The following is a 27,802-nucleotide window of genomic DNA, read 5'->3' on the forward strand; positions in this document are numbered from 1 at the left end:
GCCACCATGGCCTATTTATTGCCTTTACCTCCCCTATCTTACCTCATTTGCACTCACTGAATATAGATTTTTCTTTTTTCTACTGTATTATTGACTGTATGTTTATTCCATGTGTAACTCTATGTTGTTGTATGTGTCGAACTGCTGTGCTTTATCTTGGCCAGGTCGCAGTTGTAAATGAGAACTTGTTCTCAACTGGCCTACCTGGTTAAATAAAGGTGAAATAAAATATCAAAATAACACATGGGACACATGTGACAAATACAATTTGATTTGATCTTGGTTTAGTTATGTGAACATATTATATTTTCATCTCGAGTTGTTGTACCTTGGACAATGTTTGACCTTGCAGAGATTGTTAGGCATAGCAGAATGACCTGCTCGCTTTAGAAACGCCCACTCCTTTGCACACGCCCATACTCCGGTCTCCATATAATGGGTCGCAGTTGCTCGCTTCTAAAAATTATCCAGACCTCAAAGTTAAGCATGACAACCAAGTGATTTTGGAGGTAGGACAACGCGAGACTAGGGAGGACGTGACCGGTCTGACACTCTTGTACAGTAGGTGGCAGTGTATGCACCTCTAGGTTGGATGCGATCCGCAAACACAATTAAAATAGGTGTCCACAGCAGTGCGGTGTTTCAGGGCGTCATACAAATGTTTTGCGCAGGTAGGCTGCCTAATAATAACTTATCTAGCTAGGTAAAATACCGTTGGAATGAATATATATATATATATATATATATGGAATAGATCTTGCAGAGAAAGTTTGTTAGCCAGTAACATAACGTAGCAGGCGTAATATAAACTGGTTCGCTATCTGCAGATTTCTTAATTTTGGTCATTGTTCTTGCCAATTTGCGCACTGCCCAGCTCAGGCTGACTCTCGTGAACATGGCAAACGCTCCCTGCCATGTGATCGACTCCGGAAGTAAATTGTACATAGAACTTGACCTAGACACGTACAATTCAAACGGAGTTATTTCTAAATTTCTTTACATAATGAAACAAAATATGTAACCTATACACCAATAATTCACTGTGACTTTGTGGGTAGTCTTTGCTTTTTCAAATGGATATTAACTTGCTTTATTGGAAAAACGAGGGCAAGGTGAATATCCCATCCATCAACGTATTAGATGAGCAATTAATAACATACTGTATGTAGTAAGCCACAGAATGCATATTTGGAATGATTGTTGATCTGAAGTGTTTAAATGCATGTCATTTATTTTTCAGACATTCCTCAGTCGACTACGCCTCTGGTTTAATATTCTTGACCCAAGTTCCTTGCTATGCTCTGATGTGAGTATCCAGGAAATGTGAATTATGAATTATTACATTTTTTGTAAACTCCACATGTGACTCGATTGTGGAGAGAACCGTTAGCTGGATTTGAACTACTCTCTGTTCCAGTACACATACGCGTCATTGGACGAAGGCGTCTCTTCTCTTGCTGTACAGATTTGGATGCATAAAGACCTTATCTTTCATATTAGCGATGTCGTTTTTCTAAAACAAAAGGTTAAATTGATACACACTTTTTTTTATAGGGTTAGGATTCACACATGGCCGTATTTCGATGTTACAGGGCTTGTTTACATAATACAGGGAGGACCTGTGCTAATTAGCTATCTGTAGTGCTGAGCAATTAGTGCTTTGAGGTCGTTTCGATTATAAAAAAAATGGTTTTCGGTTTAGATTTTTTTTTAAACATTAAGTGCATTATGTAGGTTGCATGCTATAACAACACAGAGTACAACAATTAATAAGACCCATGATGATAGTGACTGTCCATTACTGCTTATCCATCTATCCACATGACTTTAATACAATATTTCAGTTGTGTATTTTACATTTTGTTTGATTCTTCAAAGTAAATAAGGCATACTTTTATGACGGCTGAATACCAACTATCAATCACTTAGATCATGCATTTTCAGATACCTCGGCTGCTATCTATGTCACCTCGCGATCAAGGCATTCTTCTCTCTTCAGTAGCAGGTGTAAAAAGAAAAGGTGCAATATTTTTATAACCAAAGTTTGGACAGCCAAGCTGCCTTTTTCTTCTTCAATGAGGTTTAACAGCGGTTGGCATCCAATATGTTGCATTACCGCCACCAACTAGACAGGAGTACAACTCCCTTATACTTTGCTTGAAAAAATAAACCAACAAATACTCTACCATCTAACACACACTCACAAAAAAATCAAAAACACCACTACACCACTCCACTATTTAAATATATTTATTCTTACCTCATGCCAACAACCTGAAAGGATGGAATATCACCACTTAACACACCCTGTAACTCTTCTGATGTCAAGTCTCGTACACCCAAATACCTCTCTGCAGCAGCCACCACAACATCAATTTTCTGCGACTTGCATTCCATCCCTGCAGTACAGTTGATAACCATTGCTATAAATGATAAAAATCCGATCTTACTGAAAAATATATCACTTGTTGGCCTATCCCTTTGTAGTGGTACAGGTGTACTACTCACACCACTCCTCTCAGGATCCCTCCCCATTGACCTATCTTACTCTACTTTCTTCACTGCCTCAGCATATGACAACTTCTGCACTACTCTAACCCTGGAAACTGTATAGGAGATGTTATTATTAATTCTATGATTTGATTTTTGATAGAGCGGTGGTAGGCAGCAGCAGGCTCGTAAGCATTTATTCAAACTGCATTTTCCTCCTTGCCAGCAGCTCTTCGCAATGCTTGAAACACAGCGCTGTTTATGACTTCAAGCCTATCAACTCCCGAGACTAGGCTGGCAATACTATTGTGCCTATAAGAACATCCAGTAGTCAAAGGTATATGAAATACAAATGGTATATAGAGAAATAGTCCTATAATAACTACAACCTAAAACTTCTTAACTGGGAATATTGAAGACTCATGTTATAAGGAACCACCAGCTTTGATATGTTCTGAGCAAGGAACATAAACGTTAGCTTTTTTTACATGGCACATATTGCACTTTTAGTTCTCCAACACTGTTTTTACATTATTTAAACCAAATTGAACATGTTTCATAATTTATTTGAGACTAAATTGATTTTATTTATGTTATATACTATTAAGTTAAAATAAGTGTTCATTCAGTTGTTGTAATTGTCATATATACAGTAGGGCAAAAAAGTATTTAGTCAGCCACCAATTGTGCAAGTTCTCCCACTTAAAAAGATGAGAGGCCTGTAATTTTCATCATAGGTACACTTCAACTATGACAGACAAAATGAGAAAAGAAAATCCAGAAAATCACATTGTAGGATTTTTCATGAATTTAGTTGCAAATTATGGTGGAAAATAAGTATTTGGTCATCTACAAACAAGCAAGATTTCTGGCTCTCACAGACCTGTAACTTCTTCTTTAAGAGGCTCCTCTGTCCTCCACTCGTTACCTGTATTAATGGCACATGTTTGAACTTGTTATCAGTATAAAAGACACCTGTCCACAACCTCAAAGAGTCACACTCCAAACTCCACTATGGCCAAGACCAAAGAGCTGTCAAAGGACACCCGAAACAAAATTGTAGACCTGCACCAGGCTGGGAAGACTGAATCTGCAATAGGTAACCACTGTGGGAGCAATTATTAGTAATTAATAATTGCTCCCACAGTTGATTTCTTCAAACCAAGCTGCTTACCTATTGCAGATTCAGTCTTCCCAGCCTGGTGCAGGTCTACAATTTTGTTTCTGGTGTCCTTTGACAGCTCTTTGGTATTGGCCATAGTAGAGTCTGGAGTGTAGAAGTCAGAGAATTCCTGCTTCTTGCGCTTTGCAGAGCAGAGCTGTTGTAAAGGAAGTGAGTTTGTTTATACAGGACCTCCCGTCCTCACCTACCGTCAACCAACCATGTCAATGCAGAGGTATACGGAGCCCTCCACATTGTTACAAAATTTGGGAGGCACACAGCGATGTGGTACAGAGTTTGATTTGGCCTCTGGAGGCTCTGCAATTGTGTTAACCCTCCTTACGGAGCCTCCGGATTTCAAGCACCATGAATTGTAGCTCACAAAGGTGAAAAATGTATATTAAAATGAGGTTTTTATTTTTCTCAGGCTGAAATCAAAAATGCCCACTCACTCATTGGAAGTGTGGAGAGAATGGTGCAAGATGAAAAGGTAGGCTAAAATTGCTCACAAGGTAAGTTTTTCTATCATCATGGCAAATGTTTTCATTTGACACATTTTAAATCAAGTTCTGTTTCCTCTAGGCTGGAGATGCAGCATGGGTACTTTCTCTTGTAAGTGAGATACTACAACCAGCTAAGTCTACAACCTGTACTAAATCTGGCTTGTACAGAAACAAACTGTCTATCATCAGAGCGAATTGAAAAATTATAACATTATACACTACCTTTCAAAGGTTTGGGGTCACATTTGAAATGTCCTTGTTTTTGAAATAACCTTTTTTTGTCCATTTAAAATAACATCAAATTGATCAGACACACAGTGTAGACATTGTTGTAAATGACTTGTAGCTGGAAACGGCTGATTTAAAAAAATATATATATATAATAATACTGGAATATCTACGTTGGTCGACAGAGGCCCATTATCAGCAACCATCACTCCTGTGTTCCAATGGCATGTTGTGTTAGCTAATCCAAGTTTATAATTTTAAAAGGCTAATTGATCATTAGAAAACCCTTCTACAATTATGTTAGCATAGCTGAAAACTGTTCTGATTAAAGAAGCAATAAAACTGTCCGCCTTTAGACAATTTGAGTATCTGGAGCCTCAGCATTTGTGGGTTCGATTACAGGCTCAAAGTGGCCAGAAACAAATAATTTTCTTATGAAACTCATCAGTCTATGCTTGTTCTGAGAAATGAAGGCTAATCCATGCGTGAAATCGCCAAGAAACTGAAGATATCGTACAACGCTGTGTACTACTCCCTTCACAGAACAGCGCAAACTGTTTCTAACCAGAATAGAAAGAGTGGGAGGCCCCGGTGCACAACTGAGCAAGAGGACAAGTACATTAGTGTCTAGTTTGAGAAACAGACGCCTCACAAGTCCTCAACTGGCAGCTTCATTAAATAGTATCCGCAAAACACCCGTCTCAACGTCCACAGTGAAGATCCGATTCCGGGATGCTGGCCTTTTAGGCAGAGTTCCTCTGTCCAGTGTCTGTTCTTTTGCCCATCTTAATCTTTTCTTTTTATTGGCCAGTCTGAGATAATGCTTTATCTTTGCAACTCTGCCTAGAAGTTGTACCCGTTCTTCTGTTTCTTGGCAATTTCTCACATGGAATAGCCTTCATTTCTCAGAACAAGAATAGACTGACGAGTTTCAGGAAAAAAAACTGTTTCTGGCTATTTTGAGCCTGTAATCGAACCCACAAATGCTGAGGCTCCAGATACTCAACTTGTCTAAAGGCCAGTTGTATTGCTTCTTTAATCAGCTATGCTAACATAATTGTAGAAGGGTTTTCTAATGATCAATTAGCCTTTTAAAATTATAAACTTGGATTAGCTAACACAACATGCCATTTGAACACAGGAGTGTTGGTTGCTGATAATGGGCCTCTGTACGCCTATGTAGATATTCCATTAAAAATCTGCTGTTTCCAGCTACAATAGTCATTTACAACATTAACAATGTCTACACTGTATTTCTGATCAATTTGATGTTATTTTAATGGACAAAAAATGTGATTTCTACGTGACCCCAAACTTTTGAACGGTAGTGTACATTATGGCTTGATTATGGCATTTATTTTGATATCTTCCAACGTTTTGATATCTCTGTTTCTGCAGTCTTCTGTTCATGCTGGTACTGGTGCTATACTTCCAGCTGTTTTCCGTCCTCAAGGTACTGTCTAATTAATCAAGTGAAATGTCTGATCGTAGCCTAGTTCTTTTCTCTGTGCTTTGTTACATTAGTCAAGCCTGTCTTAGAAATCCCAGACTAGGGCAACAAACATGGGTAACATTGTGGGAGGCAGCCCATCTGTCTAGAGCAGGGTCTCCAGCCTGGTTCCTGGAGAGCTACTCTCTTGTAGGTTTTTTTCTCCAACCCCAGTTGGAACTAACCTGGTTCATCTTATCCACCAGCTAATTATTAGAATCAGCTGTGCTAGATTAGGGTTGGAGTGAACCTACAGGATGGTACTTCTCCAGGAACAGGGTTGGAGAGCCCTGGTCGAGAGACAAGCTTTTTACAGAAAATAAGGGCAACAAAATCATGATCTCTTTTAACGGCAATTTTCATTAAATTTATTTTTTAGCATTTTTACCAATATCAGCCCCTTTGGTAAGTGTTTTACATTTTATTTCATAGTGTATCACTTTTTACTCTAAATTGTTAGTACAAAAATGTTAATAATCACCCTAAAACTCCCATAGCAATTACAGCTGGTGTATTTCAATTTCATGGTTATTTCAAATGAATTGATATCTCATATTCACCACACTAGTGGTTGATTAACATACTTTTCATTTTCCTTCAGGTTGTTGCCAGCTTTTTGCCACACAGTGGAGTCAAACCGGCTCTATTCTGGCAGGTAAGGGACTTGTAGATGATCACATCAACTGATATAATCATAACCAAGTACCAATGGAGGCTCCTCAGAGGAGGAAGGGGAGGACCATCCTCTTCACTGAAATAATTTATTGAAATACTGTTTTGCAATGAAAGTCTACAGTTGACTTAACAGCACTCTGGGTATATTGACTTCAAAACAAAACCTAGGAGGCTTAAGATTCTTACCCCCTTTCATAGACTTACACAGTAATTATGACAAGTTCCGGAGGACGTCCTCCAATCTATCAGTGCTCTTGCAGCATGAACTGACATTTTGTCCACAATCAAAGGAACAGAGAATGAATGTAGTACTGAAAGCTACAGCTAGCTGGCACTGTAGTGCATAAAATGTGGTGAGTAGTTGACTCAAAGAGAGAAAGACAGTTGAACAGCTGCAAGATTTAAGACTTCTTGCTTGGCATCTAAAATTATTGTACAGAATTCTTGCCACCAACAAAATGTTGAATATTTGGGGCGTACAATCATCGCAGCGCTGCAGATTTTGTTGTGAGGATACAGAATCAATACGGTTGGGAAATTTGGAGGGACCAGGTCAGTCTTAGTAAAAGTATTTATACACATACACACACTCTCATTCTCGGATGGTTGAGCGGCAGCTCTTGGGGAACTGTGGGGGGTGGTCTTAGAGGGCTGGTGGCCTGGCGGTCGGAAACTTGGGGAGGTGGCTGATGGGTCGCTGGTTCGGGTCCCCGTTTTTTGACCTTGTGGGAGATCTGTCGATGTGCCCTTGAGCAGGATGTTGACCTTGGTTGCTTCTGTGGGTCGCTCTGGATGGGAGTCTGTTAGAGGACTGCTGATTCTTTTGAAAAACGTTTCTTAAATGGAAGCAAACGGAGCTAAACGGAATTTGTCTGATAGAAACTGGTTTGCAACTGTTGGACTAATGATTACACCCTAGATCAGCTAGATGCAGGCAAGAGTGTGCAAGGCAGTTTTGAAAGTGTCACTGTCTGTCACCTTGATTATTCAAATGTTTCTCTCAACCTGTGCACCTACGTTGTAAACTTTCATTCATAGGCTAGGTTGTTGCAAGCTCATGATGGGTATGAGTAGTAGCCTAAACCTATCAACGTTATGTTGAACTGGGTAAATGGAATATGATTGACAGTCATTCAATATGCTGTAATAGAAAAAGGCCATGCTCATAAAAAAATGTGTCCTCCCTCATCTTAAACATCACTGACCGCCACTGCCTGGTACTCAATATTGTTCACTAAGAAAAATATTTCTGTAGTTTTTGCTTCAGAGTTACAGCGCTGGATTCAATCATGTAAACAGAAACTCATCTTCTGACAAGGTAAATAGTAAAGAAATGACCTTATTTTTGCCCAATTATGTCATCCCACACTGCTCTGTTATCTACTTTTTCTTTTTCTATGCGTATCATGTCTTTTCTCCATCAGGGCATTAAGACCTCTTTGAAGCAGGGTCTGTTGATTGTCGGATCAGTTGCATATGCAACATGTGCAGGGGTGAGTATCACTACTGGGGGAAAAATGTTATGTATTTGGTTAATGACATACTTGTAGATTGGGGCGGCAGGTAGCCTAGTGGCTAGAGCGTTGGACCAGTAACCGAAAGGTTGCTAGATCGAATACCCGAGTTGACAAGGTGAAAATCTGTCGTTCTTCCCCCGAACAAGGCAGTTAACCCACTGTTCCTAGACTGTCATTGTAAATAATAATTTGTTCTTAACTGACTTGCCTAGTTACATTTTTAAAAGATGATGGCTGTCAGAGCATGTTTGATCATCAAGATGACACCAGGTTTGACTTTACCTGTGTTTCAGGCAATTCCTCAAATAGTCATACAACGACTTAGCTTGAGCAGCCCAGCTGTCCAGATGTTTTTTAGGTCTGTATTACCAATACCCCTCTCAGGTAAGTGCTAAGGATTTGAAAAAACGATTTCTCACTTGAAATGTGCACTGAAAGTAAGTGATCTGAGTGCACCTTAGCCACGCTCAAGGTCCTAAACGATATCATAACCGCCATCGATACGAGACAATACTGTGCAGCCGTATTCATCGACCTGGCCAAGCTTTTCGACTGTGTCAATCACCACATTCTTATCGGGAGACTCAACAGCCTTTGTTTCTCAATGGTTTCTCAAATGACTGCCTCGCCTGTTTCACCAACTACTTCTCAGGCAGAGTTCAGTGGGTCAAGTCGGAGGGCCTGTTGTCTGGACCTCTGGCAGTCTCTATGGGGGTGCCACAGGGTTCAATTTTCGGGCTGACTCTCTTCTCTGTATACATCAATGATGTCGCTCTTGCTGCTGGTGATTCTCTGATCCACCTCTACGCAGACGACACCATTCTGTATACTTTTGGCCCTTCTTTGGATACTGTGTTAACTAACCTCCAGACGAACTTCAATGCCATACAACTCTCCTTCCGTGGCCTCCAACTGCTCTTAAATGCAAGTTAAACTAAATGAATGCTCTTCAACCGATCGCTGCCCGCCCCGTCCAGCATCACTAGTCTGGACGGTTCTGACTTAGAATTTCTGGACAACTACAAATACCTAGGTGTCTGGTCAGATTGTGAACTCTCCTTCCATACACACATTAAGCATCTCCAATCTAGAATCGGCTTCCTATTTCGCAACAAAGCATCCTTCACTCATAAAACTGACTATCCTACCGATCCTTGACTTTGGCGACGTCGTTTACAAAATAGCCTCTCTACACTCTACTCAGCAAATTGGATGCAGTCTAGCACAGTGCCATCCGTTTTGTCACCAAAGCCCCATATACTACCCACCACTGCGACCTGTATGCTCTCGTTGGCTGGCCTTCGCTTCATGTTCGTCGCCAAACCCACTGGCCCTGGGTCATCTACAAGTCTTTGCTAGGTAAAGCACCGCCTTATCTCAGCTCACTGGTCACCATAGCAGCACCCACCTGTAGCATGTGCCCCAGCAGGTATATTTCACTGGTCACCCCCAAAGCCTATTCCTCATTTTGGCTGCCTTTCCTTCCAGTTCTCTGCTGCCAACGACTGGAATGATTTGCAAAAATCACTGAAGCTGGAGACCCATATCTCCCTCTCTAACTTTAAGCACCAGCTGTCAGAGCAGCTCACAGATCACTGCCCCTGTACAAAGCTCATCCAACTACCTCATCCCCATTATGTTATTTATTTCTTTGCTCCTATGCACCCCAGTATCTCTACTTGCACTTTCATCTTCTGCACATCTATCACTCCGGTGTTTAATTGCTAAACTGTCATTATTTTGCCACTATGGCCTATTTATTCCCTTACCTCATTTGCACACATTGTATATAGACTTTTCTATTGTTATTGACTGTTTGTTTGTTTATTCCATGCGTTGTATGTGTCACACTGCTTTGCTTTATCTTGACCAGGTCAGTTGTAAATGAGAACTTGTTCTCAACTGGCCTACCTGGTTAAATAAAGGTGAAATGTAAAAAAATCTGGGACATCAGGGTACCGTTACAAAGAATGATCACAATCCCAATTTTAGATGAACGTTGTTACCATTTCTATCCGGAATCAGTGCCCCAGTGTAATACGGATTGTGTCTTAGGAACAAAGTACTTGTTGATAGATTTATTGATCAAAGGGTGTTTGTTTCTGAAGCCCTTATCCACATTTATGGATAGGGTGGTGTTCCTTTTCTCAGTTCTGTGCTTTATCCCATAGCCTCCCTGGCCTATTTCAATGTGGTCATTGTCAGAAGTGAGGAGTCTGAGAATGGAATCCAGGTGTTTGATTCCAATGGGAATTCTGTTGGAATCTCTCAGGCAGCTGGAGCAAAGGTGAGCGGGAAAAAGTTTGTGAAGTAAAATAAAAAGGCATCAGCAGGCTCTTTTTTTAATATAATGATCGCTGCCATGTTTCCTGGTTAGGCTGTGAGGGAGACTGCTCTCTCCAGGGCTGCTCTGTTAGGCACTACAGCTGCTGTTCCTAATCTTCTTATTTTCCTCTTGCAAAAGTAAGTCATTCGTCTTGTGCTGGGCCTGCATTTCCCACTATGACCTGTTAAAGTCTTTGAGTATATAAGGTTAGCTAATCTGTTTTATAAATAGTTGGTGACACAGCTTTGCTAATATTGCCTATGATATGACTAATACAATATGTGCTTTAATCCAGCAAACATTTAGTTTTTCTGATTTCAAGCTATGAAGATTTCTTTACCTAAAGCTATGAACAAATTGACCCCATCTTTTTTCTGTCATTTCAGGGCAAGGTTTCTGCAAAGGAGCCCCCTGCTGGTGGCTCCTATACGTCACATTAGCACTGCGATCGTCCTGGGCCTGATGATCCCAGTGTCCTTCAGTCTCTATCCACAGCTTGGAACGGTAGGACTTAGATACATTAATACTGTATTTACTGTGCGCTTTCCAAAACCCAAACATACTGCAACTGAACATTTTATTCTCTCTGCTTTACAGATCAAAAAGGAAAAGCTGGAAAAAGAATTAGAGACTGCAGCGGTAAGTGGTGAACTATTCTACCACAGGGGCCTCTGAGGCACCAGCAAACAAGCTCTGCAGACTGCAGTGTGGGAGCAGGAGGACCAAGTCCGTGTGACTTCACTGACTGGGCAGCACGAGAAGTAACCTTTACGGCCACGGGATGCAGTGTTGCTTCATACACTAGGATGATGAATTCAGTCATAATTAATTACAAATTGATAAAGGACAGAGTCCATGTTTCGATTCAGTTGAATTTAATAGCTGCAACTTGTAAGTGGATGTAAATTAACAATGCACTGCAAATTCATTGTAATCATGAGTTTAACAATGCCCTTCCTCGTACAGCTGTTCACGTTTCAAGTTTAGTGATTTGGTTTACAAGTTTGATCTTACAAAAGCAAATCATATTACTCTATTAGTTTAGTTAAATTGACATGTACATTTTCATTTTTTTAAAGTGTGGATTTTCTTGACAGCACAGATACTTACATGTATTTTTAGAAGTAGGATATTCCAGAAATTTCAAATAGATTAGTTGAATCTCTCCTAAAACCTAGATGAGGACATGCGTAGTGCACGCAACGTTAGTGTCTCATTGAATCTATTCGGGCACAAAGACGAGCCTTTGAGAACAAGGGTAGAATTGCCCAAGAAGTGAAACAATAAATTACATTGTTTTCAAAATATCAATAACAATGTCATATTACAGTAACAAATAGGTATGCAACATTTGACATAATGGTCATATACAAAACCAAAGAAATTGCTCCAGTAACTAACAATAGCTGACAGCTTTCCAGGGAGGACACATATCCGTTATGCCTCCACCCTTGGCAATCGGTCTCCTGCTTATCAAACTGAGGACACAAGGTTAGAAAAATGCTATCTGTTCTCCCTCTCGTCTGAGCAACACCCAAACATGAGTGATTCCTTATATTGCATTACCCAAAGATATTAGTTCCATTTTGGCACTTTATTCATTAATAAGAATCGACAACACATTGTTAAGATAAATGATTTTAAAATGACAAACTACATATTTCTCATTTGCCATGCATCTCTTACTTTAATTCTGAAATCTAAGAGGATAAATCATGGTTCTTGAGACCTCAAATTATTCTGTTAAGTCTTAAAATAAACTTGGATTCCTGAACTATGTAATGCTAGGGCTACGTGATTTATTTGACAGTTTGAGACACCGCAGTGCTTATATTCCCAGCCAATACATTCTGCACCTGGGGAACAAGACAACCATGTTCATATAACAGTAAGACAAAGTAACTACAACCAAACACGTACCTCGCCAGTGTTCAATGGATTAGCCCTATTTCACATATTGCCCATAGCACCGATATTTTAGGTATTTGTTATTGTATTATTGTCAAGACAATACTTTACAATAAAGAAAATGTTTATCAATTATTTTTTTCTGTCACAGATAATGACAAGTAGACTTTTAGTATTGTTAAGAGTCAGGAATGCAATAGTGTGTGATACATAACACCTGAGTGTTTCCCATTCACCTTAACCATTAAAATGCCACTGTGGCATATTTGTGGTTTCAACTTCCACAATATGCATCAATATGTGGACAAAATGTATGAAACTTGGCCACTCATCAAACTAAGCTGCCATACAACAACTGAATTTGATGAAATTGACATCAAACAGCTATAGCAGGTAGCTACAGCACATTATACTAATTGTGAAGTATAAAAGTACATTTTTGCATTTTGGCTACTGTTGTCCCCACAAACCAAATCAAAACTTTGAATGCACGTGCACGGTTCTTTCTTACTGCAACAGTGCATTTGGAAAGTATTCAGACCCCTTGTCTTTTTCCATGTTTTATGTTACAGCCTTTATTCTAAAATTGTTAAATGTTCCTCAGTCTACACACAATACTCCACAAAGACAAAACATATATATTTTTAAATGTTTGCAAATGTATATGTAATAAAAAGCAGAAATACCTTGTGTAAATAAGTATTCAGACCCTTTGCTATGAGACTCGGCATTGAGCTCATGTGCATCCTGTTGTTTCCATTGATCATCCTTGAGATGTTTCTACAAATTGATTGGAGTCCATCTGTGGTAAATTCAATTGATTGGACATGATTTGGTAAGGCACACACCTGTCTATAAGGTACCACATTTGACAGTGCATGTCAGAGGATAAACCAAGGCATGAGGTCAAAAGAATTGTCCATAGAGCCCCCGAGACAGAATTTAGTTGAGGCACAGATCTGGGGGAAAGGGTACCAAAGAATGTCTGCAGAATTGAAGGTCCCCAAGATCACAGTTGCCTCAATTATTCTTAAAGGGAAGACGTTTGGAACCATCAAGACTCTTCCCTAGTGCTGTCCGCCCGGCCAAACTGAGCAATCAGGGGAGTGAGATGACCAAGAACCCGATGATCACTCAGGGAGCTCCAAAGTTCCTCTGTGGAGATGGGAGAACCTTCCAGAAGGACCACAAGCTCTTCAGCACTCCACCAATCAGGCCTTTATGGTAGAGTCGCCTGATGGAAGCCACCTGAGTAAAAGGCACCTACAGTCTCTCAGGCCATGAAAAACAAGATTCTCTGGTCTGATGAAACCAAGATTGAACTCTTTCGCCTGAATGCAAAGCGTCGCGTCTGGAGGAAACCTGGTACCATCCCTACGGTGAAGCATGGTGGTGGCAGCATCATGCTGTGGCGATGTTTTTCTGAGGCAGGGACGGTGAGACAAGTCAGGATCAAGGGAAAGATGAACGGAGCAAAGTACAGAGAGATCCTTGATGAAAACCTGATCCAGAGCGCGCAGGACCTCAGACTAGGGTGAAAGTTCACCTTTCAACAGGACAATGACCCTAAGCACACAGCCAAGCCAATGCAGAAGTGGCTTCGGGACAAGTCTCTGAATTTCCTGGAGTGGCCCAGTCAGAGCCCGGTCTTGAACCCGATTGAACATCTCTGAAGAGACCTGAAAATATCTGTGCAGTGACACTCCCCATCCAACCTGACAGAGCTTGAGAGTATCTGCAGAGAAGAATGGGAGAAACTCCCCAAATACAGGTGCCAAGCTTGTAGCGTCATACCCAAGAAGACGCGAGGCTGTAATCGCTGCTAAAGTACTGAGTAAAGGGTCAGAATACTTATGTAAATGTGATATCAGTTTTTTTTTTATACATAAACTATTTGATACATTTTAGAATAAGGCTGTAATGTAACAAAATGTGGAAAAAGTCAAGGGGTCTGAATCCTTTCTGAATGCACTGTATGTATAATTACATAGATGAATACCCATGCTAATATTCAGAGTGACCTCACACCAGATGATGTAGGAGGTCAAGGGTCATATCTTGAGAAGCTGCTCAGCAGCTGCCAAGTGGAACAAGAAGTTTTCGGTAGCAGGCGGGAAGTGACGCTGCTTTAAGGTCTCCAGGGTGATTTTAGAGTTCTCACAGTCCTCAGCTAAGGACGCCAGGTTAGCAAGGATCTCCCTCGTCTTTATGGAAATGTCCTGGAAACAGGTTGAATTTCAGTCATCATAGCAAACAGACAGCTTTTTTTTTTTTTTTTTTCGATTGTGCTAAATACCTGAATACTTATGTATTACATTTCTATAACATCTCATTACATGTATAATCTCAAATTGTATAAAATACTAAGTCTTTGAATATACATCCCAAACATTATCTCTGAGCACAGATGGACAAATGGAAAGGATGTCATGTATGCTTTCAACTCACCTTGATAACCTGCCCATCTGTTCTATCAGCATCCTCTGCAGACTGGACAATGACGAGGCCAATGTCTTTGTGCAACTTTCCCATAGCCATGGCATCTGGTAGTGTGGTAGAGACGTTATAGTGTTTAAGAAATGGTGGATGCTTGCATTGGAATAATGAGAATAATGAGGTAAAACTCCATTTAAAAAAAAATGTAAACATCATTCTTCACTTTGTCTTCTACACTCATAGGAAGAATATACTAATTGTGACACCCACCTTTGGCACTCTGGGATACGGTAATCTCAGTATCTGGGAGGTTTACATACACATCAAACAAGTCCGGTCTGTTGCTCACTTGTGGGTCAACAAATCCTGCCACATATCCTGCAGAGACAGTGAGCATATGGGTGAATGCAGATGGTGGGTACTCAAACTGAACACTGGGTTGAAAATCTCCAAGGAACATATTTCTTTATGAACATCAGGCATGTAAATGAATTCAATGCAGGTCAATTATTGCATGAGTCTTCCTGTGTCTGTCAGTGAAGAACTGACTGTTGGGACACAATGGGTTGGGTTCAATATCTGGGTTGTGTTCATTAGGACATGCAAAGGAAAACATTTCAAAATGTTTTGCAACAGAAAATGAACATGTCCAGGAAGTTCCTCCCTTAGTCCATTTTCTTCTCTTTGGTGTTTAATGTACACACCCAAGTCTGAATCAGTTTGTTGTAATGTGGATCTAATGATCCAGACATCCTCACCAGTGCATGTCCTGAGATTCTCCAGCTCACTGTCAGTCAGGTGGACATAAGGGTGCAGAATGGACCAGTCTTTCCTGTGCCATGTCAGAGCTGGAAGAGCTCTGGGGGAGGAGAATACAATTAAATCATACATTTAATATAATTTTTATTTTATTTTTTATTTCACCTTTATTTAACCAGGTAGGCTAGTTGAGAACAAGTTCTTATTTACAACTGCGACCTGGCCAAGATAAAGCATAGCAGTGTGAACAGACAGCAACACAGAGTTACACATGGAGTAAACAATAAACAAGTCAATAACACAGTAGATTTTTAAAAAAGAAAGAAAAAAAAGAGTCTATACATTGTGTGCAAAAGGCATGAGGAGGTAGGCGAATAATTACAATTTAGCAGATTAACACTGGAGTGATAAATGATCAGATGGTCATGTGCAGGTAGAGATACTGGTGTGCAAAAGAGCAGAAAAGTAAATCAATAAAAACAGTATGGGGATGAGGTAGGTAAATTGGGTGGGCTATGTGGACTATGTACAGCTGCAGCGATCGGTTAGCTGCTCAGATAGCAGATGTTTAAAGTTGATGAGGGAGATAAAAGTCTCCATCTTCAACGATTTTTGCAATTCGTTCCAGTCACAGGCAGCAGAGAACTGGAAGGAAAGGCGGCCAAATGAGGTGTTGGCTTTAGGGATGATCAGTGAGATACACCTGCTGGAGCGTGTGCTACGAGTGGGTGTTGCCATCGTGACCAGTGAACTGAGATAAGGCGGAGCTTTACCTAGCATGGACTTGTAGACGACCTGGAGCCAGTGGGTCTGGCGACGAATATGTAGCGAGGGCCAGCTGACTAGAGCATACAGGTCGCAGTGGTGGGTGGTATAAGGTGCTTTAGTAAGGTTTGAGTAGCCAGGAGGAAGGCATGGCCAGCCGTTGAGAAATGCTTGTTGAAGTTTTCGATTATCATGGATTTATCGGTGGTGAGCGTGTTACCTAGCCTCAGTGCAGTGGGCAGCTGGGAGGAGGTGCTCTTGTTTTCCATGGACTTTACAGTGTCCCATAACTTTTTGGAGTTCGAGCTACAGGATGCAAATTTCTGCTTGAAAAAGCTGGCCTTTGCTTTCCTGACTGACTGCGTGTATTGGTTCCTGACTTCCCTGAACAGTTGCATATCGCGGGGACTATTCGATGCTATTGCAGTCCGCCACAGAATGTTTTGTGCTGGTTGAGAGCAGTCAGGTCTGGAGTGAACCAGGGGCTATATCTGTTCTTAGTTCTGCATTTTTTGAACGGAGCATGCTTATCTAAGATGGTGAGGAAGTTACTTTTAAAGAATGACCAGGCATCCTCAACTGACGGGATGAGGTCAATATCCTTCCAGGATACCCGGGCCAGGTCGATTAGAAAGGCCTGCTCGGAGAAGTGTTTTAGGGAGCGTTTGACAGTGATTATGGGTGGTCGTTTGACTGCGGACCCATAGTGGATACAGGCAATGAGGCAGTGATCGCTGAGATCCGGATTGAAGACAGCGGAGGTGTATTTGGAGGGCATGTTGGTCAGGATAACGTCTATGAGGGAGCCCTTGTTTACAGATTTAGGGTTGTACCTCGTGGGTTCCTTGATGATTTGTGTGCGATTGAGGGCATCTAGCTTAGATTGTAGGACTGCCGGGGTGTTAAGCATATCCCAGTTTAGGTCACCTAACAGAACAAACTCTGAAGCTAGATGGGGGGCGATCGATTCACAAATGGTGTCCAGGGCACAGCTGGGGGGTCGGTAGCAGGCGGCAACAGTGAGAGACTTATTTCTGGAGAGATTAATTTTTTAAATTAGAAGTTCGAACTGTTTGGGTATGGACCTGGAAAGTATGACATTACTTTGCAGGCTATCTCTGCAGTAGACTGCAACTCCTCCCCCTTTGGCAGTTCTATCTTGACAGAAAATGTTATAGTTGGGTATGGAAATCTCAGAATTTTTGGTGGCCTTCCTAAGCCGGGATTCAGACACAGCAAGGACATCAGGGTTGGCAGAGTGTGCTAAAGCAGTGAGTAAAACAAACTTAGGGAGGCTTCTGATGTTGACATGCATGAAACTAAGGCTTTTTCGATCACAGAAGTCAACAAATGAGGGTGCCTGGGGACATGCAGTGCCTGGGTTTACCTCCACATCACCCGCGGAACAGAGGAGGAGTAGAATCAGGGTGCGGCTAAAGGCTATCAAAATTATAATGTTCTTTCAGAAAATGTTATGGTTGTCCAATATACAATGAAGTATATTGAATATTCTAAATTGCCATCGTTTTTGGCCCACCGTAATGTAACAATTATGATTGTCAAAGCTCAAACCTTGACTGCATTTTCTCATTTGCCTTAGTCACCTTGTGAACTCCAACAGTGCTTCAATCCGAGGGTGATGGACCACAATCCTCTTCTTTAGCATAAGGGCTGTGTACAGGATGATGGTCTCCATCCCAAACTGGGACACCACATCTGAAACAGTAATCACAAGATAGTCTACCTAATCCTGGCAATCAGCTTCTTTGCATGCCATTAAGAAATCTTGACAGTGTCAAGCACCTTGTATCAACAATCATTTCCTTATACTGTGATAACTGTTTTAAGTACACGTTTTACCTTTCACTGAGCCTGCTAAGTAGGCCTTCCTGACATCGTAGTCCTTGATGAGAAAGGAGCCATTCTCATCACTCTGGCAGATGCCTTTGGTGAGGACTGCAATGTAACCCTCCACCATTTTCACTGGGCTCCCATGTTTGATGTACATTCTGAATGATAAAATACACATGAAGAAATACATTTTTGGGGAAGTATTAAATAAGCAGACACTTGGCATTGGGGATGCATTAGTGCAGTATGTTGTACCTGCATAGTACTCGACTGAATGCTGCATACTTCTCAGGGTTGAAGTCCTTTGCTGTGACAACTAATGAAAAATGTGTGACCTAAAGAGAGAGAAATATGAGCAATATAATAGAACTTATAATCATTAGGCCTTCAACACCTTAAAGTTTTTTTCAATGAATGGAGAATTTCTAAACTAACTGTACCTTCTTTAGGGCGGTGGGTTCCTGTACCTCTACAGTGGATATGTAGTACCAGGTACGGCAGAACTGGCCGAACACAAAGGTGTTCAGGCCCTGGCTGTCCTGTGTGAGACAGCACTTACTGAGCAGTACCTCCCGGAGCTCAGCACTGACTGAGGGATAGCACCACACCCACAAGGTGTCTGCATTCACGTCTTTCTCTGTGCGGGGGAAGAATGGGAGTATACTATGTCATATTACTATCACAACTCATTATTACAAATATTACCAATATATATTTAAATTGAACTGTTCTCAAGATTTACAGGAAGTCAAATACTTGATCACATTGATATCATGTGGTGACAGTCAAAGCCAAACAGGAGAACACTTAGCATGCATCAACCAGCAGGATAACACAATTACAACAAGGGAATGATATTCGGTGTCTTGCCTTACCAATTAATCCAATGCTTAGCATGAGCTGAGTTTCTGGTGCCGCCATCTCCCATTACAATTCAGTCATAAACTGTGGGAGTTGACAATTAGGGACTCATGATAGCTCGTCTTAGGACAAGGAAGCAACACTTTCACCAAACAAGCAGGCCGAAGTAATATTGGTTTTATATTGGATATTCGGCTTTCTCTAGTCAATAGCTATTGAACCAAGCATGCCATGACTATGAAGGTGGTACAGTATATTCTGAATCAGGTGAACAGCGCAAACTGTCTCTAACCAGAATAGAAAGTAGAGTGGGAGGCCCCGGGGCACAAGAGGACAAGTACATTAGTGTCTAGTTTGAGAAACCGACGCCTCACAAGTCCTCAACTGGCAGCTTCATTAAATAGTACCCGCAAAACACCAGTCTCAACGTCAACAGTGAAGAGGCGACTCTTGGATTCTGGCCTTCCAGGCAGAGTTCCTTTGTCCAGTGTCTGTGTTCTTTTGACCATCTTAATATTTTTGTTGGCCAGTCTGAGATATGGCTTTTTCTTTGCAACTCTGCCTAGAAGGCCAGCATCCTGGAATCGCCTCTTCACTGTTGACGTTGAGACTGGTGTTTTGCGGTTACTATTGATAACAAGCTCACCAAAGTATGTTGTATCGGACATTTCAGGAACATTCCCAGCTAATGAGAAACCATTCATGGTATGTGATTTAATATGAGAATGAACCAGATCTAACAGCAACCTTGGGGGTTATGTATGTTCGCCAACGGCAGATTAAGAGATTTTTACATCCGATGAACAAGAAAGAGAGCAAAAGCTCTGATAAAACATTTTCATTAACTATATCAAATTAAGAGATTATACTATGAGTTTTTCCTCCACTCCTCAACATTAGCATGCCCAACAGTGGAATCAGCAGTTTGACTATAATAAAAGTTCCCCATTGAAACGGATAAAAATAGTGGCATCATGCCACAATTGGACCAGATTATGCTAAAATTGCAATGCTGTTATGTAAATTAAGCAAAAGACAATTTGTTAATTTTACCCCAAAAAGTACAAATCAGTCAATCACACAGTGGATGTATTTGAATTGAGACATGCATTGGGAGCATAATTATATGGGGAGGCAGGTAGCCTGGTGGTTAGGAGCATTGGGCAGTAACCAAAAGTTTGCTGGATCGAATTCCCAAGCAGACGAAGGAAATAAAATCTGTCGTTCTGCATTCTCTCAACCGGCTTCATGAGGTACTCACCAAGAATGCATTTCAATTAACAGGTGTGCCTTCTTAAAAGTTCATTTGTGGAATTTCTTTCCTTCTTAATGAGTTTGAGCCAATCAGTTGTGTTGTGACATGGTAGGGGTGGTATACAGAAGATAGCCATATTTGGTAAAAGACCAAGTCCATGTTATGGCAAGAACAGCTCAAATAAACAAAGAGAAATTACAATCCATTATTACTTTAACACACGAAGGTCTGTCAATCTGGAAAATTTCAAGAACTTTGAAAGGTTCTTCAAGTGCAGTCGCAAAAACCATCAAGCGCTATGATGAAACTGGCTCTCATGTGGACCGCCACACGAAGGGAAGAACCAGAGTTACCTCTGCTGCAGAGGATAAGTTCATTAGAGTTACCAGCCTCAGAAATTGCAGCCCAAATAAATGCTTCAAATAGTTCAAGTAACCGACACATCTCAACATCAACTGCTCAGGGGAGCGTGAATCAGGCCTTCATGGTCGAACTGCTACAAAGAAACCACTACTAAAGGGCACCAATAGGAAATGGACTTGCTTGAGCCAAGAAACACGAGCAATGGACATTAGACCGGTGGAAATCTGTCCTTTGGTCTGATGGGTCCAAATGTGAGATTTTTGGTTTGTGAGACGCAGAATAGGGGAACGGATGATCTCTGCATGTGTGGTTCCCAACTTGAAGCATGGAGGAGGTGTGATGGTGTGGGGGTGCTTTGCTGGTGACACGGTTTGTGATTTATTTAAATTAAAGGCACACATCAAATGTTATTTGTCAAATACACTTGTTTAACAGATGTTATTACGTGTGTAGTGAAATGCTTGTGTTTCTAGCTCCAACAGTGTCACAGTAATATCTAACAATACACACAACCTAAAATTAAAATAACGGAATTAAGGAATATATAAATATTAGGATGAGCAATGTCAGAGTGGCATAGACTAAATACAGTAGAATAGAATACAGTATGTACATATGAGATGAGTAAAGCAAAAATATGTAAAACATTAAAGTGGCCAGTGATTTCAAGTCTATGTATATGGGGCAGCAGCCTCAAAGGTGCAGGGTTACGTCACCGGGTGGAAGCCGCCTAGTGATGGCTATTTAACAGTCAGATGGCCTTGAGATATAAGCTGTATTTTAGTCTCTTGGTCCCAGCTTTGATGCACCTGTACTGACCTCACCTGGATGATAGTGGATGAACAGGCAGTGGCTCAGGTGATTGTTGTCCTTGATGATCTTTTTGGCCTTCCTGTGACCTAGGGTGCTATAGGTGTCCTGGAGGGCACGTAGTTTGCCCCCAGTGATGCGTTGTGCAGACCTCACTACCCTCTGGAGAGCCTTACGGTTGAGGGCGGAGCAGTTGCCGTACCAGGCGGTGATACAGCCCGCCAGGATGCTCTCGATTGTACATCTGTAGAAGTTTGTGAGTGCTTTTGGTGACAAGCCGAATTTCTTCAGCCTCCTGAGGTTGAAGAGGCGCTGCTGCAGACCGTACCACCCTCTGCAGAGCCCTGGGATTGCGGGCGGTGCATTTGCTGTACCAGGAGGTGATACAGGATGCAGGATGACAGGATGCACTGGATTGTGCATCTGTAAAGGTTTGTGAGGGTTTTAGGTGCCAAGCCAAATTTCTTCAGCCTCCTGAGGTTGAAGAGGCGCTGTTGCGCCTTCTTCACCACACGGTCTGTGTGGGTGAACCATTTCAGATCGTCAGTGATGTGTGCGCCAAGGAACTTGGAAGCTTTGCACCTGCTCCACTGGGTCCTGTCAATGTGGATAGGGGCGTGCTCCCTCTACTGTTTCCTGAAGTCCACGATCAGCTACTTTGTTTTGTCGATATTGAGTGAGGTTATTTTCCTGGCACCACACTCCCAGAGCCTTCACCTCCTCTCTGTAGGCTGTCTTGCCCTGATTACCAACAATGACTACTACTGTTGTGTCGTCTGCAAACTTGATGATTAACTTGAAGGTGTGCGTGGCCACGCAGTCATGTGTGAACAGGGAGTACAGGAGGGGGCTGAGCACACACCGTTGTGGGGCCCCTGTGTTAAGGATCAGCGAAGTGGAAGTCTTGTTTCCTACCTTCACCACCTGGGGGCGGCACGTCAGGAAGTCCAGGACCCAGTTGCACAGGGCGGGGTTCAGACCCAGGGCGCCGAGCTTAATGATGAGCTTGGAGGGTACTATGGGGTGTAATGCTGAGCTATAGTCAATGAACAGCATTCTTACATAAGTATTCCTCTTGTCCAGATGGGATAGGGCAGTGTGCAGTGCGATGGCGACTGCATCATCTGTGGATCTATTGGGGTGGTAAGCAAATTGAAGTGTGTCTAGGGTGTCAGGAAAGGTAAGGTAGAGGTGATATGATCCTTAACTAGCTTCTCAAAGCACTTCATGATGACGGAAGTGAGTGCTACGGGGCGATAGTCAATTAGTTCAGTTACCTTTGCTTTCTTGGGTACAGGAACAATGATGGACATCTTGAACCAAGTGGGGACAGCAGACTGGGATAAGGAGAGATTGAATATGTCCGTAAACACTCCAGCCAGCTGGTCTGCTCATGCTCTGAGGACACGGCTAAGGATGCCGTCTGGGCTGGCAGCCTCGCGAGGGTTAACATGCTTAAATGTCTTACTCACGTCGACCATGGAGAAGGAGAGCCCACAGTCCTTGGTAGCGAGTCGCGTCAGTTGCACTGTGTTATCTTCAAAGCGGGTGAAGGTGTTTGGCTTGTCCGGAAGCAAGACGTCGGTGTCCGCGACGTAGCTGGTTTCCCTTTGTAGTCCATGATTGTCTGTAGAGCCTGTCGCATACGTCTCGTATCTGAGCCGTTGAATTGTGACTCCACTTTGTCTCTATACTGATGTTTTGCCTGGTTGATTGTATTTGTCCAAATTCCCAGTCACCTTGCCATGGTTAAATGCGGTGGTTTGCACTTTCAGTTTTGCGTGAATGCTGTCATCTATCCACGGTTTCTGGTTACGGTAGGTTTTAAAATTCACAGTGGGTACAACATCTCCTATACACTTTCTGATAAACTCAGTCACCGTATCTGTCGATGTTATTCTCAGAGCTACCCGGAATACATATCCCAGTCCGCGTGGTCAAAACAATCTTAAAGTGTGGATTCTGATTGGTCAGACCAGTGTTGAATAGTCAATAGCACAGGTACTTCCTGTTTGAATTAATGCCTATAGGAAGGGAGGAGCTATATGGAGTCATGATCAAATTTTCCAACAGGAGGGCAGGGGATGGCCTTGTAGGCATTTTGAAAAGCTGAGTAGCAAGTGCTGCGGTCAGTGTTGGTAAAATTTCGCAAGCGTTTTCCTCAAATTTGCTTTGTTAAAATCCCCAGCTACAATAAATACGGCCTCAGGATAAAGTTGAAGTCGGAAGTATACATACACTTAGGGTGGAGTCGGGGAAGAGAAGTAGCCCGTGCCTTGCTGAAAACCTCCAGGATGTCGTGGTACTCTCTGGGGACGGTAGAGAAATCCGAGACTTGACTCAAGCCCCGAGGAGGCTCTCTCGGGGAGGTCTGCGCTGCTTTGAGGCAATGGGAATGGCAAAACGGACTCCAACCCAGGCTTGAACTTGTGGTCTAAATCAATAATGGGGTTGTGTTTCTTAAACCAAGAAAATCCCCCAAAAACTGGAACATGGGGAGACTCAATGAGGAGCAGCTGTATTGCCTCACTGTGATTTCCTGAAACCCGTCAATTAACAGGAACAGTGCTGTGGGTAACTCTACCAATGGAGCGTCAGTCCAGTGCTCTAGCATCCATGGGAACAGAGAGAAGTTGAGTGGGAATACCTCATTCAGAAACTAGAGTAACATTCATAAAACTCTCATCTGCCCCAGAGTCAATGAGTACCCGAAGAGATTTAGACTGGTCTCCCCACAGCAGTATAAGAAAGGAGGGAGTACGATTAATAGGATTAAGAAGATTCCCAGTCTGGCTCACCAGAGTACTTTTGCCTACTATAGAGATACAGTTGAAGTCGGAAGTTTACATACACTTACATTGAATCATTAAAACCCGTTTTAGAAGATTCTGATAGTCTAATTGACATCATTTGAGTCAATTGGAGTTGTACCTGTGGATGTATTTCAAGGCCTACCTTCAAACTCATTCCCTCTGCTTGACATCATGGGAAAATCAAAAGAAAATAGACAAGACCTCAGAAAAAAATTGTAGATCTACCACAAGAATGGTTCATCCTTGGGAGCAATTTCCAAATGCCTGAAGGTACCACGTTCATCTGTGCAAACAATAGTACGCAAGTATAAACACCATGGGACCACACAGCCGTCATACCGCTCAGGAAGGAGACACGTTCTGTCTCCTAGAGATGAACGTACTTTGGTGCGAAAAGTGCAAATCAATCTCAGAACAACAGCAAAGGACCTTGTGGAGATGCTGGAGGAAAAAGGTACAAAAGTATCTATATCCACAGTAAAACGAGTCCTATATCAACATAACCTGAAAGGCCACTCAGCAAGGAAGAAGCCACTGCTCCAAAACTGCCATAAAAAAAAGCAAGACTATGGTTTGCAACTGCACATGGGGATAAAGATTGTACTTTTTGGAAAAATGTCCTCTGGTTTGGTGAAACAAAAATAAAACTGTTTGGTCATAATGACCATCATCATGTTTGTAGGAAAAAGGGTGAGGCTTGCAAGCCGAAGAACACCACCCTAACCGTGAACCACGGGGGTGGCAGCATCATGTTGTGGGGGTGCTTTGCTGCAGGAGGGACTGGTGCACTTCACAAGATAGATGGCATCATGAGGAAGGAAATGTATGTGGATATATTGAAGCAACAGCTCAAGACATCCGTCAGGAAGTTCAAGCTTGGTTGCAAAATGTGTCTTCTAAATGGACAATGACCAAGCATACTTCCAAAGTTGTGTCAAAATGGCTTAAGGACAAAGTCAACGTATTGGAGTGGTCATCACAAAGCCCTGACCTCAATTCCATAGAAAATGTGTGGGCAGAACTGAAAAGGTGTATGCGAGCAAGGAGGCCTATAAACCTGACTCAGTTACACCAGCTCTGTCAGGAGGAATGGGCCAGAATTCACCCAACTTATTGTGAGAAGCTTGTGGAAGACTACCTGAAATGTTTGACCCAAGTTAAACAATTTAATTGAGTGTATGTAATCTTCTGACCCACTGGGAATGTAATGAAAGAAATAAAAGCTGATATAAATAATTCTCTTCACTATTATTATGACATTTCACATTCTTAAAATAAAGTGGTGATCCTAACTGACCTAAGACAGGGAATTTCTACTATGATTAAATTCAGGAATTGTGAAAAACTGAGTTTAAATGTATTTGGCTAAGGTGTATGTAAACTTACGACTTCAATTGTATTTGGTTTCCAGTTTGCATAAAGTTCAGTGAAGTTCTTTGAGGGCCATCTGTGTATCGGCTTGAGGGGGAATATGCATGGCTGTGACTATAACCAAAGAGAATTCTCTTGGGAGGTAATACGGTCGGCATTTGATTGTAAAATATTCTACGTCGGGTGAACAAAAGGACAAGAGTTTCTGTATGTTATCACAATCACACCATGAGTGGTTAATCATGATACATATGCCTTTCTTCTTCCCAGAGAGTTCTTTATTCCTGTCTGTGCGATATACTGAGAACCCAGCTGGCTGTAGGGACGAAGACAGTATATCCCGAGAGAGCCATGTTTCCGTGAAACAGAGTATGTTACAATCCCTTCTCGCCCTAAGCTTGTCTACTTTATTATCCGGAAACTGAACATAAGTAATATACTCCGAAGCGGTGGATGGTGTGCGCGCCTCCTGAGTCGGACTAGGAGTCCACTCCGAATACCTCTTTCCGCCGGCGGTGTTTTGGATCAGCCTCTGGAATCAGTTAAATTGCCCTGGGGGGTACGAACAAAGCATCCAATTCGAGAAAGTCGTAATGCAGGTGAGTTACCGCCGCTCTGATATCCAAAAGTTATTTCCGGATGTATGTAATAACACAAAAAAACATATGGACTAATAATGTAAGAAATAACACACAAAAGCAAAATACTGCAATGTTGCTTAGGAGCTAAAAGCAGAGCTGCCCTATTTTTCGGTGCCATCGTGCCAACCAGCATGGCTACCACAGAATTCTGCAGCAATACACAATCTCATCTGGTTTTCACTTAGTGGGATTATCATTTGTTTTTCAACAGGACGACCCAACACACCTCCAGGCTGTGTAATGGCTATTTGACCAAGTCAGAGGGTGATGGAATGCTGCATCAGATGACCTGGCCTCCACAATCACTCGACCTCAAACCAATTGAGATGGTTTGGGATTAGTTGGACTGCAGAGTGAAAGAAAAGCAGCCAACAAGTGCTCAGCATATGTGAAAACTCCTTCAATACTGTTGGAAAAGCATTGCAGGTGAAGCTGGTTGTGAGAATGCCAAGAATATGCAAAGGCAAAAGGGGGGCTACTTTATCGAATCTAAAATATGTGTTTAAATACTTTTTTGGTTACTACATGATTCCATGTGTGTTATTTCATAGTTTTGATGTCTTCACTATTAGTCTACAATGTATAAAACAGTATAAATAAAGAATAATCCTTGAATGAGTAGGTGTCCAAAGTTTTGACTGGTATTGTAAGTATGCCCCCAATGCAATTCTGAATTCAAATACATCCACAGTGTGATTTCAACTGATTTTTTACTTTACTTTGTCAAATGAACTAGCTAATTGTCTTTTGTTGAATTTATATAACATTCCAACGTTGTTTAGCCTTATCTAGTGCAATTGTGTCATGTTTTCACGATTTGCAACCTTTTGCATCAGTTTCAATTCGGAACCTTTATTTTGAAGGCGAACAACCTATTCCACTCTTGTCGCCCACGCTAATGTTGTTCACAACACACTGGTCTTTTCCCTCATACCGACTGATAGTCGTGGCAACCTAACAATCACTCCACCAATATGTGGAGTTGACAAACCCAGCTAAGGTTATACCTACATAAACCAGCCACAATGAATGATTAGCTACAATTAACTTCGATTGTCATAACATTTGAAATTAGGAGAAGTTATGTAGCTACAGTTTGCAGAATACACTTATGTGCGTAACTATAGCTACAGTACAAGGAAACAAAGGTAATGAAAGTACAATTACCGTGTATATGGTCCAGATCTGCAATTATGATCGTGCAGAATGAGCAAATCTAGAACATTAATAAATAATTAGCTAACATTGACGCTTTCAAAAAGCAAAGTCTATCAAATTATATTCCTACTTCCTGATATTGGATCTTCTACGGTTGCTTTACGAATAGAAGTAGAGATGGTAAAATTACCTTTGAAGAAAAGCCTGAAAAGGTCTGTCTTTTTTTACACTGACTTTTTTTTGGAGCATAAAAAAGAAATACACAAGCACAAATGCAGACTTTTTCGTCGTTTATGATTAATCTCTTTGGTGCCACCTGCTGTGTTGGCGGTATTACTGTATCATCACTATAGAAATACTATATTAGAAGAGTTAATTCCTCTTATCCTCTCATAGAAATAAATATGTAATCTACCACCAA

General features: G+C 41.6%; 2 protein-coding genes across 3 annotated transcripts; one reads left to right on the forward strand and one right to left on the reverse strand.

The window, feature by feature from the left end:
- Positions 1 to 509: 509 nt before the first annotated feature.
- Positions 510 to 12,172, forward strand: sfxn4 (sideroflexin 4). 2 transcript variants are annotated; one of them, XM_029640941.2, is made up of 14 exons: positions 510 to 671; positions 1,241 to 1,306; positions 4,080 to 4,142; positions 4,235 to 4,264; positions 5,782 to 5,836; positions 6,252 to 6,277; positions 6,474 to 6,527; positions 7,803 to 7,865; positions 7,972 to 8,040; positions 8,358 to 8,448; positions 10,236 to 10,351; positions 10,442 to 10,527; positions 10,777 to 10,894; positions 10,988 to 12,172. In XM_029640941.2, the coding sequence occupies exons 3-14, from the start codon at positions 4,125 to 4,127 to the stop codon at positions 11,063 to 11,065; spliced, it is 804 nt and encodes a 267-aa protein (XP_029496801.1). In that variant the 5' UTR covers positions 510 to 671; positions 1,241 to 1,306; positions 4,080 to 4,124; the 3' UTR covers positions 11,066 to 12,172. The 2 variants fall into 2 exon arrangements, with proteins under 2 accessions (XP_029496801.1, XP_029496800.1); XM_029640940.2 differs by lacking the exon at positions 510 to 671 and adding an exon at positions 906 to 1,112.
- Positions 11,249 to 27,671, reverse strand: dennd10 (DENN domain containing 10). Its single transcript, XM_029640947.2, has 11 exons — positions 27,572 to 27,671; positions 27,391 to 27,439; positions 18,985 to 19,054; positions 18,550 to 18,746; positions 18,365 to 18,444; positions 18,119 to 18,267; positions 17,863 to 17,974; positions 15,493 to 15,593; positions 15,005 to 15,112; positions 14,747 to 14,841; positions 11,249 to 14,517 (listed from the first exon to the last, which is right to left on the reverse strand). The coding sequence occupies exons 3-11, from the start codon at positions 19,028 to 19,030 to the stop codon at positions 14,350 to 14,352; spliced, it is 1,056 nt and encodes a 351-aa protein (XP_029496807.1). The 5' UTR covers positions 19,031 to 19,054; positions 27,391 to 27,439; positions 27,572 to 27,671; the 3' UTR covers positions 11,249 to 14,349.
- Positions 27,672 to 27,802: the final 131 nt, after the last annotated feature.

The sequence above is a fragment of the Oncorhynchus nerka genome, linkage group LG28, assembly GCF_034236695.1.
Source record: "Oncorhynchus nerka isolate Pitt River linkage group LG28, Oner_Uvic_2.0, whole genome shotgun sequence".
NCBI classification, from domain to species: Eukaryota; Metazoa; Chordata; class Actinopteri; order Salmoniformes; family Salmonidae; genus Oncorhynchus; species Oncorhynchus nerka.

What these genes read in the sequence shown, in the direction of transcription:
- sfxn4 (XM_029640940.2), top strand. Translation starts at nt 1,074, where the DNA reads ATGGATATTAACTTGCTTTATTGGAAAAACGAGGGCAAG. An exon ending in GAATGGTGCAAGATGAAAAG is followed by an intron (nt 4,143 to 4,234) that starts GTAGGCTAAAAT and finishes TGTTTCCTCTAG; the next exon opens with GCTGGAGATGCAGCATGGGT. An exon ending in AACCGGCTCTATTCTGGCAG is followed by an intron (nt 6,528 to 7,802) that starts GTAAGGGACTTG and finishes ATATTTCTGTAG; the next exon opens with TTTTTGCTTCAGAGTTACAG.
- dennd10 (XM_029640947.2), bottom strand. Translation starts at nt 19,030, where the DNA reads ATGGCGGCACCAGAAACTCAGCTCATGCTAAGCATTGGATTAATTG. An exon ending in AACCCACCGCCCTAAAGAAG is followed by an intron (nt 18,445 to 18,549) that starts GTACAGTTAGTT and finishes CTCTCTCTTTAG; the next exon opens with GTCACACATTTTTCATTAGT. An exon ending in CGTATCCCAGAGTGCCAAAG is followed by an intron (nt 14,842 to 15,004) that starts GTGGGTGTCACA and finishes CCACACTACCAG; the next exon opens with ATGCCATGGCTATGGGAAAG.